This window comes from Lipophrys pholis (assembly GCF_963383615.2).
Source record: "Lipophrys pholis genome assembly, chromosome: 14".
Taxonomy (NCBI): domain Eukaryota; kingdom Metazoa; phylum Chordata; class Actinopteri; order Blenniiformes; family Blenniidae; genus Lipophrys; species Lipophrys pholis.
Genome location: NC_137633.1, coordinates 26,361,466 through 26,375,040, shown reverse-complemented (window position 1 = coordinate 26,375,040; position 13,575 = coordinate 26,361,466). Strand labels below are relative to the sequence as shown.

General features: G+C 46.8%; 1 protein-coding gene across 9 annotated transcripts in view; it reads left to right on the top strand.

The window, feature by feature from the left end:
* The first annotated feature begins 6,456 nt into the window (after positions 1-6,456).
* Positions 6,457-13,575, top strand: part of vps39 (VPS39 subunit of HOPS complex) — a 29,976-nt gene continuing 22,857 nt past the window's right edge. For 2 of the 9 annotated variants that reach the window (XM_080480534.1, XM_080480531.1), the window contains exons 1-9: positions 6,459-6,592; positions 6,814-7,017; positions 7,184-7,249; positions 7,344-7,408; positions 8,898-8,940; positions 9,155-9,249; positions 9,457-9,552; positions 9,692-9,784; positions 10,666-10,849. In XM_080480534.1, the coding sequence (XP_080336660.1) occupies positions 6,945-7,017; positions 7,184-7,249; positions 7,344-7,408; positions 8,898-8,940; positions 9,155-9,249; positions 9,457-9,552; positions 9,692-9,784; positions 10,666-10,849 (715 nt within the window). In that variant the 5' untranslated portion in view covers positions 6,459-6,592; positions 6,814-6,944. Of the gene's footprint in view, positions 7,018-7,183; positions 7,250-7,343; positions 7,409-8,897; positions 8,941-9,154; positions 9,250-9,453; positions 9,553-9,691; positions 9,785-10,665; positions 10,850-13,575 lie in introns of all 9 variants that reach the window. The other 7 variants (XM_080480529.1, XM_080480527.1, XM_080480528.1 and 4 more) reach the window with 6 other exon arrangements.

Genomic DNA, 13,575 nt, shown 5'->3' with positions numbered 1-13,575 from the left:
GTTCAAACCTGGCGTTGGGCTGGACTTCGTGTGGGCACTCGGGGACAGCTCGTCTATCAGTCGGGAAGGTTGCAAGTTTGATTCTCTATTTGTCCTTGAGCAAGACACCGAACCCCACACTGCCCCCAGTGGACGGACTGAGCAATCGTCTCCCACTCAAACCATTTTCACTGAGCTGATATCGTTGTTTAGTGTGAAGAAGCACACGAGAGCTTCCATCTTCATCTTGTTTTGTGACGTCTTTACTGAAAGAAATCATCTTAATACAGAAATTTGTCTTTACAAAACTCTTCATGCTGTTTTTAACACTTGAACTTAAACAACCAACTGGAATTCTTCAAAAGGAAAAGTTCTATTAAAACGCTGCTGACGCTCTGAACAGGTCCTGAAAGATGCGTACGCCACTTCCCTCCTGAACTTGGTGATCGAACAAAATCAACTTTGCGTGAGAATGTGGAACCGTGACGACAACTTGGAGGACGCTCTGCTGCTGGAGAAAGATCACCTCCACCTCCTCCTCCACCCTCCACCTGAAGTATTTAATTTCTCCCTTTAATAAAAGATCAAATTGGACTTCATGGCTCTGCTGTGGTTTCCTCCTCCTCCACCTGCTCTGCTTCTTCTCCACACTCTGACTCACTGACGTCACAACGATGGAGGCTGCTGGTCTCCATGACGATGTCGCTCTCCTTCCATGATGTCACTCTCCTCTCTAACTGATGTCACACTCCTCCGTGATGTCGCTCTCCTCCTTCCATGATGTCACTCTCTCTATGATGTCACTCTCTTCTCTATGATGTCACTCTCCTCTCTCTATGACGTCACTCTCTTCTCTCCATGATGTCACTCTCCTCTCTCTATGATGTCACTCTCTTCTATCCATGATGTCACTCCTCTCTCTATGATGTCGCTCTGCTCCTTCCATGATGTCACTCTCTTCTCTCTATGATGTCACTCTCTTCTCTCCACGATGTCACTCTTCTCTCTCTATGATGTCACTCTCTTCTCTCCATGATGTCACTCTCCTCTCTATGATGTCACTCTCTTCTCTCCATGATGTCACTCTCCTCCGTGATGTCGCTCTGCTCCTTCCATGATGTCACTCTCCTCCATATTTTTCAAGTGGGCCACCTCAATGTAATGAGAGAAATAGTCAACGACAACTACATATTTTTGCTTCCGCTACTCTTTCCCAAGGTGGGCTTGGTAGTGTAGTAGTACGCAAAGGCTCCCTCTCCTGAGTTGGTTTTGAACTTGGCAGTGTGAACAAGTACTGACCATTTGTCTGATTCCACTGCTTAGTCCTGGCCGCCCCACACTACATTTAGCTCTTTCTCTGCATTTCACGATTCCCGGTTGTCCATCATGAATACGCTGTAAAATCCCAGACCTTAGCTGTTGTAGCACAACTATTCTGTCATTGAATAACACCAGGCCGTTTGACACTGTGAGAGAATGTCTAATAGTGTAGTAGTGCTTTACCTTATTTGGTATCTTAGCAGCGTACTTTGGCCAACCTGCCTGCACAAACATGTGAACCATCTGAAGACCTGCATCCCGTTTTGTCTGCTGTTTGACCACATCCAACTTTGTAGGAGAAATGGGCCATGAGTCTTGTGTTGCACTTTCATGTGCCTCTATTTCCTCCAGCAGTTCTGCAATTTCATGAGTTACGGCTGATTGTGGGTGGAGTGAATGTGTATCTGCAACTCCAAGTTCTTTTCCAGGCACAGAGACAGCTGTGGGGTTGTAACGCATCATAACAACTGTCTTTGGCACCTCAGTGGCACTGAGAGAAGAGCTTTGCTGGTTATGAGCGGTATTAGCGGTTTATGATCACTTTGTAAAGTAAAGGAGTCTAGTCCGTGAAGGTACCTGCTAAACTTCTCGCATGCCCAGACTGCTGCGAGGCACTCCTTTTCTAATTGTGCGTATCGTTGCTCAGCCTCAGTGAGTGTTCTGGAACAAAGGCTCACGGGTTTTAACTGTCCATTGTGATTCTGGAGTAGGACTCCACCTAAACCGTAACTACTAGCGTCCGCGCTGACAATAGTTGGTTTAGTTACATTGTAAAATGCAAGTACTGGTAACTCTGTGACAAGTTCTTTCACTTTACTGAAAGCTACTTCTAAGTCCAAGTCGCATCACTTTTTAGTAGATCATTAAGTGGTTTTGTGACCTCAGAAAGGTTTGGTAGGTATCTGCCTAAGTACTGGATCATCCCAAGTATCCTCCTCAGGTCTGAGATGTTCTTTGGTGCTTCAAGTTCTGTCACGGCTTTGACTTTAGCTTTATCTGGCCTAATGCCATGTTCATCAATGCAATGTCCAAGATAGTTGAGTTGTTGCTGACGCAGAAGGCACTTCTCATGGTTTAGCTTTAGCCCTGCCTCTTTGAGCGTGTTCAGGGTCTTCTGTAGCCTCACCTCATGTTCATCTGAAGTCTTTGGGTATATCAGTATGTCGTCCATATAGACTGCGACTCCTTCATGTCCTTTCAGAAGTTCAGTCATCTCACGCTGAAAGATTCTGGAGCGCTGCTTATCCTAAATGGTAGCCGGTTGAAATAATACCTGCCAAATGGAGTTATAAAGGTAGTTACCTTGGCCCTGTCTGGATCCAGTGGTATTTGGCACAAGCCACTTGCTGCATCTAACAGAGAAAACACCATGGCACCCGCAAGTTTGGGCAAAATGTCATCAACGGTTGGTAAGACATACTTTACTGCTTTGTTTAACTCTTTTAAATCGACACAGATTCTGAGTTGCTCTTTATTCTTCTTTGGCACAGGAACCATCGGAGAACACCACTCCGTTGGCTCAGAGATTGGCTGAATTACGTCACAGTCCACCATGCGATCCAGTTCCTTCTTCACTTTTGGTAGCATGGGCACTGACACTCTCCTTGCAGTTAGTCACACTGTAGGGAACTGCAGCCTCTCTCAAAGAGATTTTGATGGGCTTGATTTTAAACTTCCCTACTTCATTAGGGCAAGGTTCACTGATTTGTGATGAGGCTTTTTTTCTTCCACACGTTTTATCCGACCCATGGCAACTGCAACGTTGTGATTTAGGAGGTGACTGCTTTGTGAACTTTTAATCACATTGACTTTGAACCTGAATCTTTTCTTTTCTTCTCATTGTAGTGGCTATAAAATAACCTACACCGTTCAGTTTACCTCCAGGACTTTCTCGTCTTCTTAACTTTGGCTTATAGACAAGCTTGTCAAACGTCTCTCCTGATATAACACTGGTGTCAGCCCCTGAGTCAGTCTTAAATGTTATCTGTGTGCCTTGTATTGGTAGTTTTACAGTCCATGCCTTTGTTTATACTTCCACGTCTGTGATTCCTCCCAGGAACTAGGTTGCATTGCCGTCACTTTCTTGTTTGGGTGCGATAACCTTGTTGACCACACGGGGGCGACAAACGACTGCAAAATGGCCCAGCTTCTTACAATTCCTGCACTCTGCATTTTTAGCTGGACATTTGTCATTCCTTGGATGTACACCACCACATCTGGTGCATCTCTGGCCTTTATTTGTGTTGTACTCTTTCACTTTGGCTCCAGTATTTTGTACTTTGTCAGTATGGCTTTCACTGTATTTTCTTCTTTAACACGGCCACAATCACAGGTGTCTGCCAACTCGTGGAGTTCTCTGATGTATTCCTCCGCGGTTTCTCCCGGTCTTTGAGTGCGCTGATGAAAACGAGCTCTCTCGTGTATCGTGTTCACTTCAGGCACAAAGTAGTTGTCCAACTTGTCCAACACAATCTCGTAATCATTCTTTTCCGAGTGAATATAGCAGTGGACAAACCTGGACCTCTCCGTCCTCCAGGTTAAGCTACGTGGCTACTCGGTAGCACTGAAATCGCCGCCGCCGCCACTCTGGCCAATGCTCCGGCCGGGAGAAATCCAAAGCTTCTGGAGGTGGGAACTTCGCCGTCTTCTGACACCATGACGTGTTATGCAGAATCAGGAATCATACCATGTCACGCTGAAGTTTCCTTTAATAAGCAGCACAACACATGCTAATCACAGCGCCTCGTGGGCTCAAACAAAACTGTTGAAAACAAAGAGCGGGAAAACTAGAGTGTGCCACACGTCCGGTGCATAGCTGTGTTTAACCTTTCACAATAAAATAGAGCCTTACATCACACACACCAGTGTATTCACAGAAATTAAAACAACAAAAGCAACATTATAATGTCATGTACTATTTTTGGTACATACATTTTATATAATAATAATGATAATAATAATAATGATAACAACAATCGTATATTAATAATAATAGCACTCATGTAGAACTGTCTCCAGTGATGCTACAAAATTCACCAATCCCCTAGAAACACCTGGATTTTCTGAACTCTCACTTTCATCGTGGCCACGCAGGGCAAGTTCAAATGCCCCACAGAGCCTGACACAGTCTGTTACTTCAGACAGGATGTGTCTGTTGTTATCACCCTCCTCATTGTGCTTACGATCTCCAGTCTGTGGTCTTCATCAAGCTGACATGAAACGTTTATTTTTCCAAACATGGCAAGTCGGAGTGCAGTTTGTTCATGTTTCCTTGTCTTAAAGTGTTTCAGTCAGTACTACCTGTGTTAGTCCATGCTGGGTGGGATCCTGAGGTTTGGAAAAGGAGGCAGGAAGGCAGAATAAAGCAGCAGCTTCACTACCTGCAGTGAGTCCAGCCTTGTTGCTGGACCAGGTCCTGGAAAAAGACCAGCTGGACCGTCTCCGTCTGTCTTCTGACTGCTGCTGGATTGTGATGTCCTGCTGATCAGGTCTGAGCTCTTTGACGTCGATCTTCTCCTGATAGGTTCTCCTCTCAAAAGGTGTCGTCTTAAGTGACTTTACTGAATTAACTAACCTCTCTCTCCATTTTGTGTCTCTGTCCTATCTTCTCCAAGTCCCGCGACTCGACCCGTCAATCAGCACTTTATGACAGACGGCTGTGCCGTCAGCCCAGCTGCATTCCGCGGTCCCCTCACTACGGTTTGGAGTAATAAACCGGCGGTAACACCGTGCAAAGTTTACAAACTAACAACAATACCATCAGCAATACTTAAACACAAGAGTATCTCCCAACCAAATAGAAATAAAGCTGGATTAAACTTGAGAGTTGGGTCATGCCTGTTTCCTACAAAGGTCTAGCAGAGCTTCTGCTTGGAATAACACACACCACTGTCCCGTTGATGCAGAACAACAGAGCCATTTTTTTATTTTTTCAGAAAACAGTATCTCATAAATTCAGAAAAATCAGAGCCAAAATATTTTTTATTAATTTTTTCTCATAATTATGAGATAATTATGTCATTAATTCAGAAAAACAGTGAATTTTAATTTTTTCACGTGAATGCAATACGCTTCGGTAAGTCCAACTTCTGTGGTTTGACATTTTTTCTTCTGGGTGGGGGCCACACCCCGACAACAGGTTGGGCTTCAGCGCGATTGGTCATTTTTGTCATGGCGTCCGTTGCCAACCGGAATCAGACGTCTTTAATCAATGTGTGTCATGAAAGCTGTAGGCTGATAGCAGAACTACCGTATCCTGCGATGAACGGTCAGAATGTCCTGGTTAGCATGAACGGTCACATTTTCAGTATTGAAGCATACGCGTAAGCCGTGATCGTAGTATTGCTAATGTGATATCCTTCATGACGTCATTTTGTTCGGCAGGACCCCGCACTGCTGAACTTTCTTTTTGATCTTTGATCTTAATCAAATATTTTTTAGCGCTCGCCATTTTCAGCTTTTGTGTGCACGAACACTTTTAGTTTGGATCTTCCGTAAAGTTTTTTTATAAGGCCACATGAAGTGGTCTGAGCACGTTTTGAACATTAAACTGTCCAATCTGACTGTAGCAGTAACGCAGGCCTCCTGTGGGGGCAGCACTCTGACTGTAGCAGTACCGCAGGCCTCCTGTGGGGGCAGCACAGAGCGGGCCTTTTCCCAGCATTCCCCACCAGGGTTTTTAGAAAACAAAAATTTTAACTAATCAAAACAATTTATGACTTAAAGTGTAAAATTAGATTAATTAACAAGTACAATGATTGACGTGAAGTCAGAGTGGAAACAGATCGACGTGGGTTCAGTACCGCACATGTGAATGTGTCAGTATGTATGAATGTGTGTTGATATATGTGTGAATGTATATGTGAGAACGGTTGCGTAAAAGTGTGTTAATATGTGTTTGTGAACACGTAATAACTTTGTGTGTGTGTGTGTGTGTGTGTGTGTGTGTGTATCCCATTCCCTCCCATCAACAATAACTCCCACTGGCGGCGTTCTGATGTAACGTAAACGAGTAACGAGGATGTAACAGATGAGACATTCTCAGATTATCGGGATTAAGTGTCGATATTTCGGGGTTTGTCGTTGATGAGATTTTTACATACTGTTTACGTACTTTACGTGATGATGAGCTCCTCGTGAGCCAGTCACGTGCCTCGCGCAGCCGTAGTTAACCGCACCGGAAGTATCCAGAAGCTAATGCTATCAAGTAACAACAGCTCCCAAACTTCAGCAGTCCGAGCCGGACCGGACCGGACCGGACCGCGGTCTGTACCGGCCTCTGCAGCCGGGTTCGGTGCGTGATTCCGGGTTGAAGACAGAGCTTGTGCCGCTGGTTTGTCACAGGAGGAGGAACGTTTATCCGCGCTAACTTCATGCTAACTTGCTAACGATCAGCTGTTGATGTTGTTTGAGAAGAAGAGCTGAAGAGTCTTTTATTTACCTTCACTTCTCCTCCTCATCCTCTTCTCCTCCTCACTTCTCTTCATCCTCCTCTCCTCCTCCTCATCACCAAAGGACTAGTCTAGAGAACTGGTCCACAGAACTGGTCCAGAGGACTGGTTTCGAGAACAGGTCCACCGAACTGGTCCACAGAACCAGTCTAGAGAACCGGTCCAGCTCCCCCATTGGATCAGGTTTTCTTCAAGATGCACGACGCCTACGAGTCGGTTCCGATTCTGGAGAAACTTCCTCTTCAGATCGACTGCCTGGCGGCCTGGGGTGAGTCTAGTCCTCCACAGTCTCCAGGGTCTGTTTGACCTGAGGGGGTCCCACTTGTGAAAGGGAGGGGGTTCAGACTGGTCCAGACCTCAGGACTAGTCTAGTCTTCAGGACTTGGTTCCAGACTGTCCTGAGTGACCACCTGAACAGTTGTGTCTTCCTGCAGAGGACTGGCTGCTGGTGGGAACCAAACCCGGACACCTCCTCCTGTACCGGATCAAGAAAGATGCAGGTCAGAAGAACCTCCAGCAGGAAGGTTCTGGATCTGGATCAGCTTCCTGCTCCACTCAACCCCAGACTTATTCTGAGGTTTCTTTGGTTTTCAGGCTCCAACCGGTTTGAGGTGACGCTGGAAAAGTCCAACAAGAACTTCTCCAAGAAGATTCAACAGGTGAGCGACTGACCCAGAAACTAACTCTGACTGACCCAGAAACTAACTCTGACTGACCCAGAACTAACTCTGACTGACCCAGAAACTAACTGACTGACCCAGAAACTAACTCTGACTGAACTAGAACTAACTCCGACTGGACCGGAGACTAACTCCACACCGTCAAACATCTACTTCCTGTGTGTTTGACTCTAAATGAGAATCTGAATGATCACAGATCAACTGCTTTTGTTGGATCGGTTAAGGGTCATGGTCTGGATCAGGGTCTTGGTCTATGTCATGGTTGGGTTCTGGTACTATGTCATGGTCGGGCTCTGGGTCTGGGTTGATGCTTGTCTGAATGTTCTTGTGTTGATTTCAAACCTTTAACTTCTGCCCTGTTTCCACCGCACAAAAAGTGCCGGTACGGTCCGGTACGGTTCTGGTTTCCACCGCATGAATTGTGGATTTTACGAAATAACTGGTCCAAAGATTGAGGCTTTTCCGTCGCCCTTCCGTTGAGGAACTCAGGACAACAGAACAGGTGTGATTTTGAGGAGCCGTCTGCTGATTGGTCAGTGATTTAGTACACGCCCTCAATATTTTATTATGCGGCTGTATGAATCCTCTGTTTTTGCTTTTGCACTGGTTGTTTTTTTTTTTTTTTTGTTGCTTTTTGCAACTTTCATGTTGGTCCTGAAAGTGCAGACACGAGGCAGGACGGAGACCGGGACTCGGGAGCAGACGCTACGGACGTCGCGTCGCTGGCCGGTACTCCATTGCGTGGGCCGCCGCACACTGGCCGGCTCCAGAGCTCCGGTTCCCCGACGCTGGAGTTCCGGAACCTGCCGGTGTGTGCAACGTGATGCAACTTGATGCAACACGACGATCGGACTCGGACCGCGTCCACACAAGGTGCGCCGGGACACCGGAGCTGGTCCGAGCCCCGAGGTCTGTCCTCACATCACGTCCACAATCTCTGCCCCAACATGGAAGTCACGGCTGTCACATCCAGCGGCGCGACACTGGGGCCGACCGGCTCTGTGCTGCCGGAGTGTGCTGTGGTGTCACTGAGCCCGGGTGATGTCACCGGGACCGGCCGGCGCTCACTCCCTCGGAACCAACACGGAAGTTGCCGCTGCAGCTCTGGAGCTGCAAAAATAAGTTAACTAAACAACTCGTGCAAAGCGGAGGACATAAACAACAAGAACAGAGGATTCATAAGGTCCAGATCTGCCGCCCCGCCTGAGATTACTGTTGTAACGTCACATATCTGCGGAGCTCTAAACCCCGCCTACTTTTCAACCTACTTTCTGCGGAGATTTGATCCAGATTTGACTCTGGGTAGTTTTGCTGTACCGCTCTGTACCGCTCCGTACCGCTCCGTACCGCTCTGTACCGTTCCATAACGCACGGTACCGCTCCGTTTCATCCCTGCACTTCATGTGGTGGAAACGGGGCTTTTGTGTTGAACGTCAGCCTCAGTAACTTTCTTCTTCTTCACTTGCAGCTTTACGTCGTCTCTCAGTACAAGATCCTCGTCAGTCTGTTGGGTGAGAGTTTCACTGTTTCACTTTTCTACACACGTTCTACCAACCTCACGGTGATGTTACCGGTTTGTTTTGCTGACACACTCACACACACTCACACACACACACACACACACACACACACACACACACACACACACACACACACACACACACACACACAAACACACACTCACCAGCTCTTTGAATTGCTGCATTATTACCTGATTTCCTGCAGAGAACAACATCCACGTCCACGACCTCTTGACCTTCCAGCAGATCACCGTGGTGTCCAAAGCCCGAGGAGCCACACTGTTCGCTTGTGACCTGCAGGTGACACACACACACACACACACACACACACACACACACACACACACACACACACACACACACACACACACACACACACACACACACACACACACACACACCTCTTATGTTGGGAATCCACAAGGTTTTTCCCTGATAGAATAGAAAGCTGACACCGAGCTCTGATCTGAAGTCATGACTTGTTTCTTCTTCGTTGGTGGTCAGCAGAGCAGTTCAGGAGAGGAGAGGCTGCAGATGTGTGTGGCAGTGAAGAAGAAGCTCCAGCTGTACTACTGGAAGGACCGAGAGTTCCACGAGCTGCAGGTCAACACACACTTCTCTACCTCGTCCTCGTGTCTCACACACTTCTCTCCAGATTCGTCCTCGTGTCTCACACACTTCTCTACCACCTTGTCCTCGTGTCTCACACACTTCTCTCCCGACTCGTTCTCGTGTCTCACAGGGAGATTTTGCTGCTCCTGATATCCCCAAGTCGATGGCCTGGTGTGAAAACTCCATCTGTGTCGGGTTCAAGAGGGACTACTACCTCATACGGGTACGAGCTCCAGGAAATCACTTCAGCAGGGCCCCAGGAAACCTTCAGACCCGGAGACCTTCAGACCCGGAGACCTTCAGACCCGGAGACCTTCAGACCCGGAGACCTTCAGACCCGCAAACCTTCAGACCTTCAGACCCGCAAACCTTCAGACCTTGAGACCCGGAAACCTTCAGACCTTGAGACCCGGAGACCTTCAGACCTTGAGACCCGGAGACCTTCAGACCTTGAGACCTTGAGACCCGGAGACCTTCAGACCCGGAAACCTTCAGACCTTCAGACCCGGAAACCTTCAGACCTTCAGACCCGGAGACCTTCAGACCCGGAGAAATTGAATGATTTCAGTTGCCTTTGGAGTCTCCTTAGTGTTTGAGACAAAGTGAGAGACTGACTAGTTTTGTCTCTGACTGACTGGTCCTAACTCTGACTCACTGGTTCTGTCTTTGACTGACTGGTTCTGTTTCTGACTGGTCCTGTTTCTGACTGACTGGTCCTGTCTCTGACTGACTGGTTCTGTTTCTGACTGGTCCTGTTTCTGACTGACTGGTTCTGTCTCTGGCTGACTGGTCCTGTTGCTGACTGACTGGTTCTGTTTCTGACTGACTGGTCCTGTCTCTGACTGACTGGTTCTGTTTCTGACTGGTCCGGTCTTTGACTGACTGGTTCTGTCTCTGGCTGACTGGTCCTGTCTCTGACTGACTGGTTCTGTTTCTGACTGGTTCTGTCTCTGGCTGACTGGTCCTGTCTCTGACTGACTGGTCCTGCCTCTGACTGACTGGTCCTCTTGCTGACTGTCTGGTTTTGTTTCTGACTGACTGGTTCTGCCTCTGACTGACTGGTCCTGTTTCTGACTGACTGGTCTTGTCTCTGCTGTCCACCAGATGGACGGCCGTGGTTCCATCAAGGAGCTGTTCCCCACTGGGAAGCAGCTGGAGCCTCTTGTCGCCCCGCTGGCTGATGGGAAAGTGGCCGTTGGGCAAGACGACCTGACCGTGGTTCTTAACGAAGAGGGCGTCTGCACCCAGAAGTGCGCCCTCAACTGGACAGACATCCCCATAGCAATGGGTAAGAACACCCCCGATCTGCAGCCTGTTGCCAGGGTTAGAATTAACTCTGACCCTGACCCTGAGTCCAGCATTAACCCTGACATCGACCACACCCTGCTTCACTAGTAGATCATCCTGTTCACTAGTAGATCACCCTGCTTCACTAATAGTACACCCTGCTTCACTAGTAGATCACCCTGCTTCACTAGTACATCATCCTGTTCACTCGTAGATCACCCTGCTTCACTTGTAAATCACCCTGCTTCAGTGGTAGATCACCCTGCTTTACTAGTAGACAACCATGCTTCACTAGTAGACCACCAATGCTTCACTAGTAGATCACCCTGATTCACCAGTAGACCACCATGCTTCACTAGTAGTGCACCCTGCTTCGCTAGTAGACCACCCCGCTTCACTATTAGATCATCCTGCTTCACTAGTAGTACACCCTGCTTCATTATTAGATCACCCTGCTTCACCAGTAGATCATCCTGCTTCACAGGTAGTACACACTGCTTCACAAGTAGTACACCCTGCTTCACGATTAGATCATCCTGCTTCACTATTAGATCATCCTGCTTCACTAGTAGTACACCCTGCTTCATTATTGGATCACCCTGCTTCACTAGTAGATCACCCTGCTTCACTAGTAGAGCACCCTGCTTCACTAGTAGATCATCCTGTCCATGTGGTGCATGACATAAGAAAACACGACTGAGGAGAGTCCAGAGATGAACTCTGCTTGTCCTCCAGCAGTGACCCGTCTCAGCATGTTTGTAGAAATTATCAATGAAATCGCATCGTTACCGCAAACATATTTACAACTATTCACACTTTGTTCATCACTTTGTGTGAATGTTCATTTTATTCAGTAGCCTTTATTTAGTCAAGAGAACCTCATTGAGATTAATAATGTCTTTTACAAGTGTGTCCTGGCAGCGGGACATAAAATAAATTTACAGTGTCAAAATAATACTTAAATGTTCTTAAATCAAATAAATAAGTACATAACAAACAATATCAAAGTACAGTCACAGAGTAAGAGCATATTAAAGATAAAACTCTAAAAGCCACCAAACAGTTAAAAAACAAGTTAGTTAAAACAAGAACAAGGTGAATTTTTTGTTTCCAGATGCAGTAAAAGATCCTAAACTCCCCCAGTGAGAGCAGCTCTGTGAGTTTAAAGTCGTTCTGGAAAACATTCCATGAGTGTGGAGCAGAACACATGGAGGCTTTTCTCCCCAGTTCTGTACAGACAGTCTGAACCGTGAGTAAAAACAGTCTTAGGACCGCAGACTGTCGTTATTTGTGGGTCAAGTGACTACAAAGGTAGGGAGGCAGCAAACCAAGAATTGCCTTGTAGATAAAACCAAGCCAGTGATTGTCTAAAGATAGAGCCGCCATCCAACGCCTGCGTACAGGGAACAATGAAGTGTGAGAACTTTACAGACTGGAATAAACCTCAGTGCTCCATGGTGAACTGTGTCCCGTGAGTGGAGACACTGAGAAGAGACATTCATGTATACAATGTCCCCATAGTCCAACATGGACATGAAAGTAGCTTCAACAAGGCTCTTTTTAGTCTGGAAGGAGAAGCATCATCTATTCCTGAAATAAAAACCCAATTTCAATTGAAGCTTTCGCACAAGCTGCTCAATGTGAGGCTCAAAGGAGAGGGAATCTTCGATTGTGATGCCAAGTTATTTATAAGAAGTAACTTCCTCAATGACGGGACCTTGTTGGGTAGTGACGGGCCTCACATGAGTGTCCCTCTTCCTGGAATTGTGAAAACAGCTTGACTTTGGATTTCTCAGCAGTGAACATTAGCCTCAGGTCTTTCAGGTTGAAGCTTCCCAAGGGCCTCTTAATGAAGGTGCAGAACAATACATGGCTGTGTCATCAGCATAAAAATATAAGTTGGCATCTACAACAATTGTGAATAAACGTGTAGTTCATCTTTCACGTGTCAGAGGACTGAAGTAGCTTTTAGGAAGAGGGATCTTTTTTAAAGTGTCATTAAGAAGCTGCAGGTCTTTTTTATAACGTGATAAAGACGCTGCAAGTCTTTATAAAAGCGTGATTCAGACACTGCAGGTTTTTTTTTAAAGCGTGACTAAAACGCTGCAGGTCTTTTTAAAAGTGTGATTAAGAAGCTGCAGGTCTGTGAGTGGAGCAGGACCCCGTCTGTCCCTGCTGGTTCCTGAGCTCATTGAGATGCACTGAGAAACAGTCTGGAGGGGAAATGAAGCCTCTGAGCTCAGGGTTCACTCAGTTTGCAATTTCCTCCTTTTTGACTTGTGACCTTGTGGCACTAGCGTGCGTGAGCAGAGCACGACGCTGGTCCGGGTGGAACATCTGTAACTGACGTCCAAACTGCTGTTTTCTATTGAGCTTCATCATCTGTGGTCCCTCCTGCCGGGCGTTCGGGTCGTCACACTGGAGACTGTTTTCACGACAGGCGGCAGATAAAACCTTGAGGGGACATGAAGTGTTGTGAAGGTGAACTGCCAGATAAAAGTCACCAAACGTGAAACACAATGTAAATCTATTGATGAATCTTGGGCTGAGTTATTGATCTCAGATCCAAAGAGAGAAAAGACAATATTAAACCCTGGAGGTCAAATAAAGTTCAGGTGATTACTGGTCACTCAGTCCTGGTTAATGACGGTGAATAATCAGCTGTGAGCGTCCAGCCTCATGAAGGCCAGAACTGCAACACAGAGGTTTTATCACATCATTTCCCGT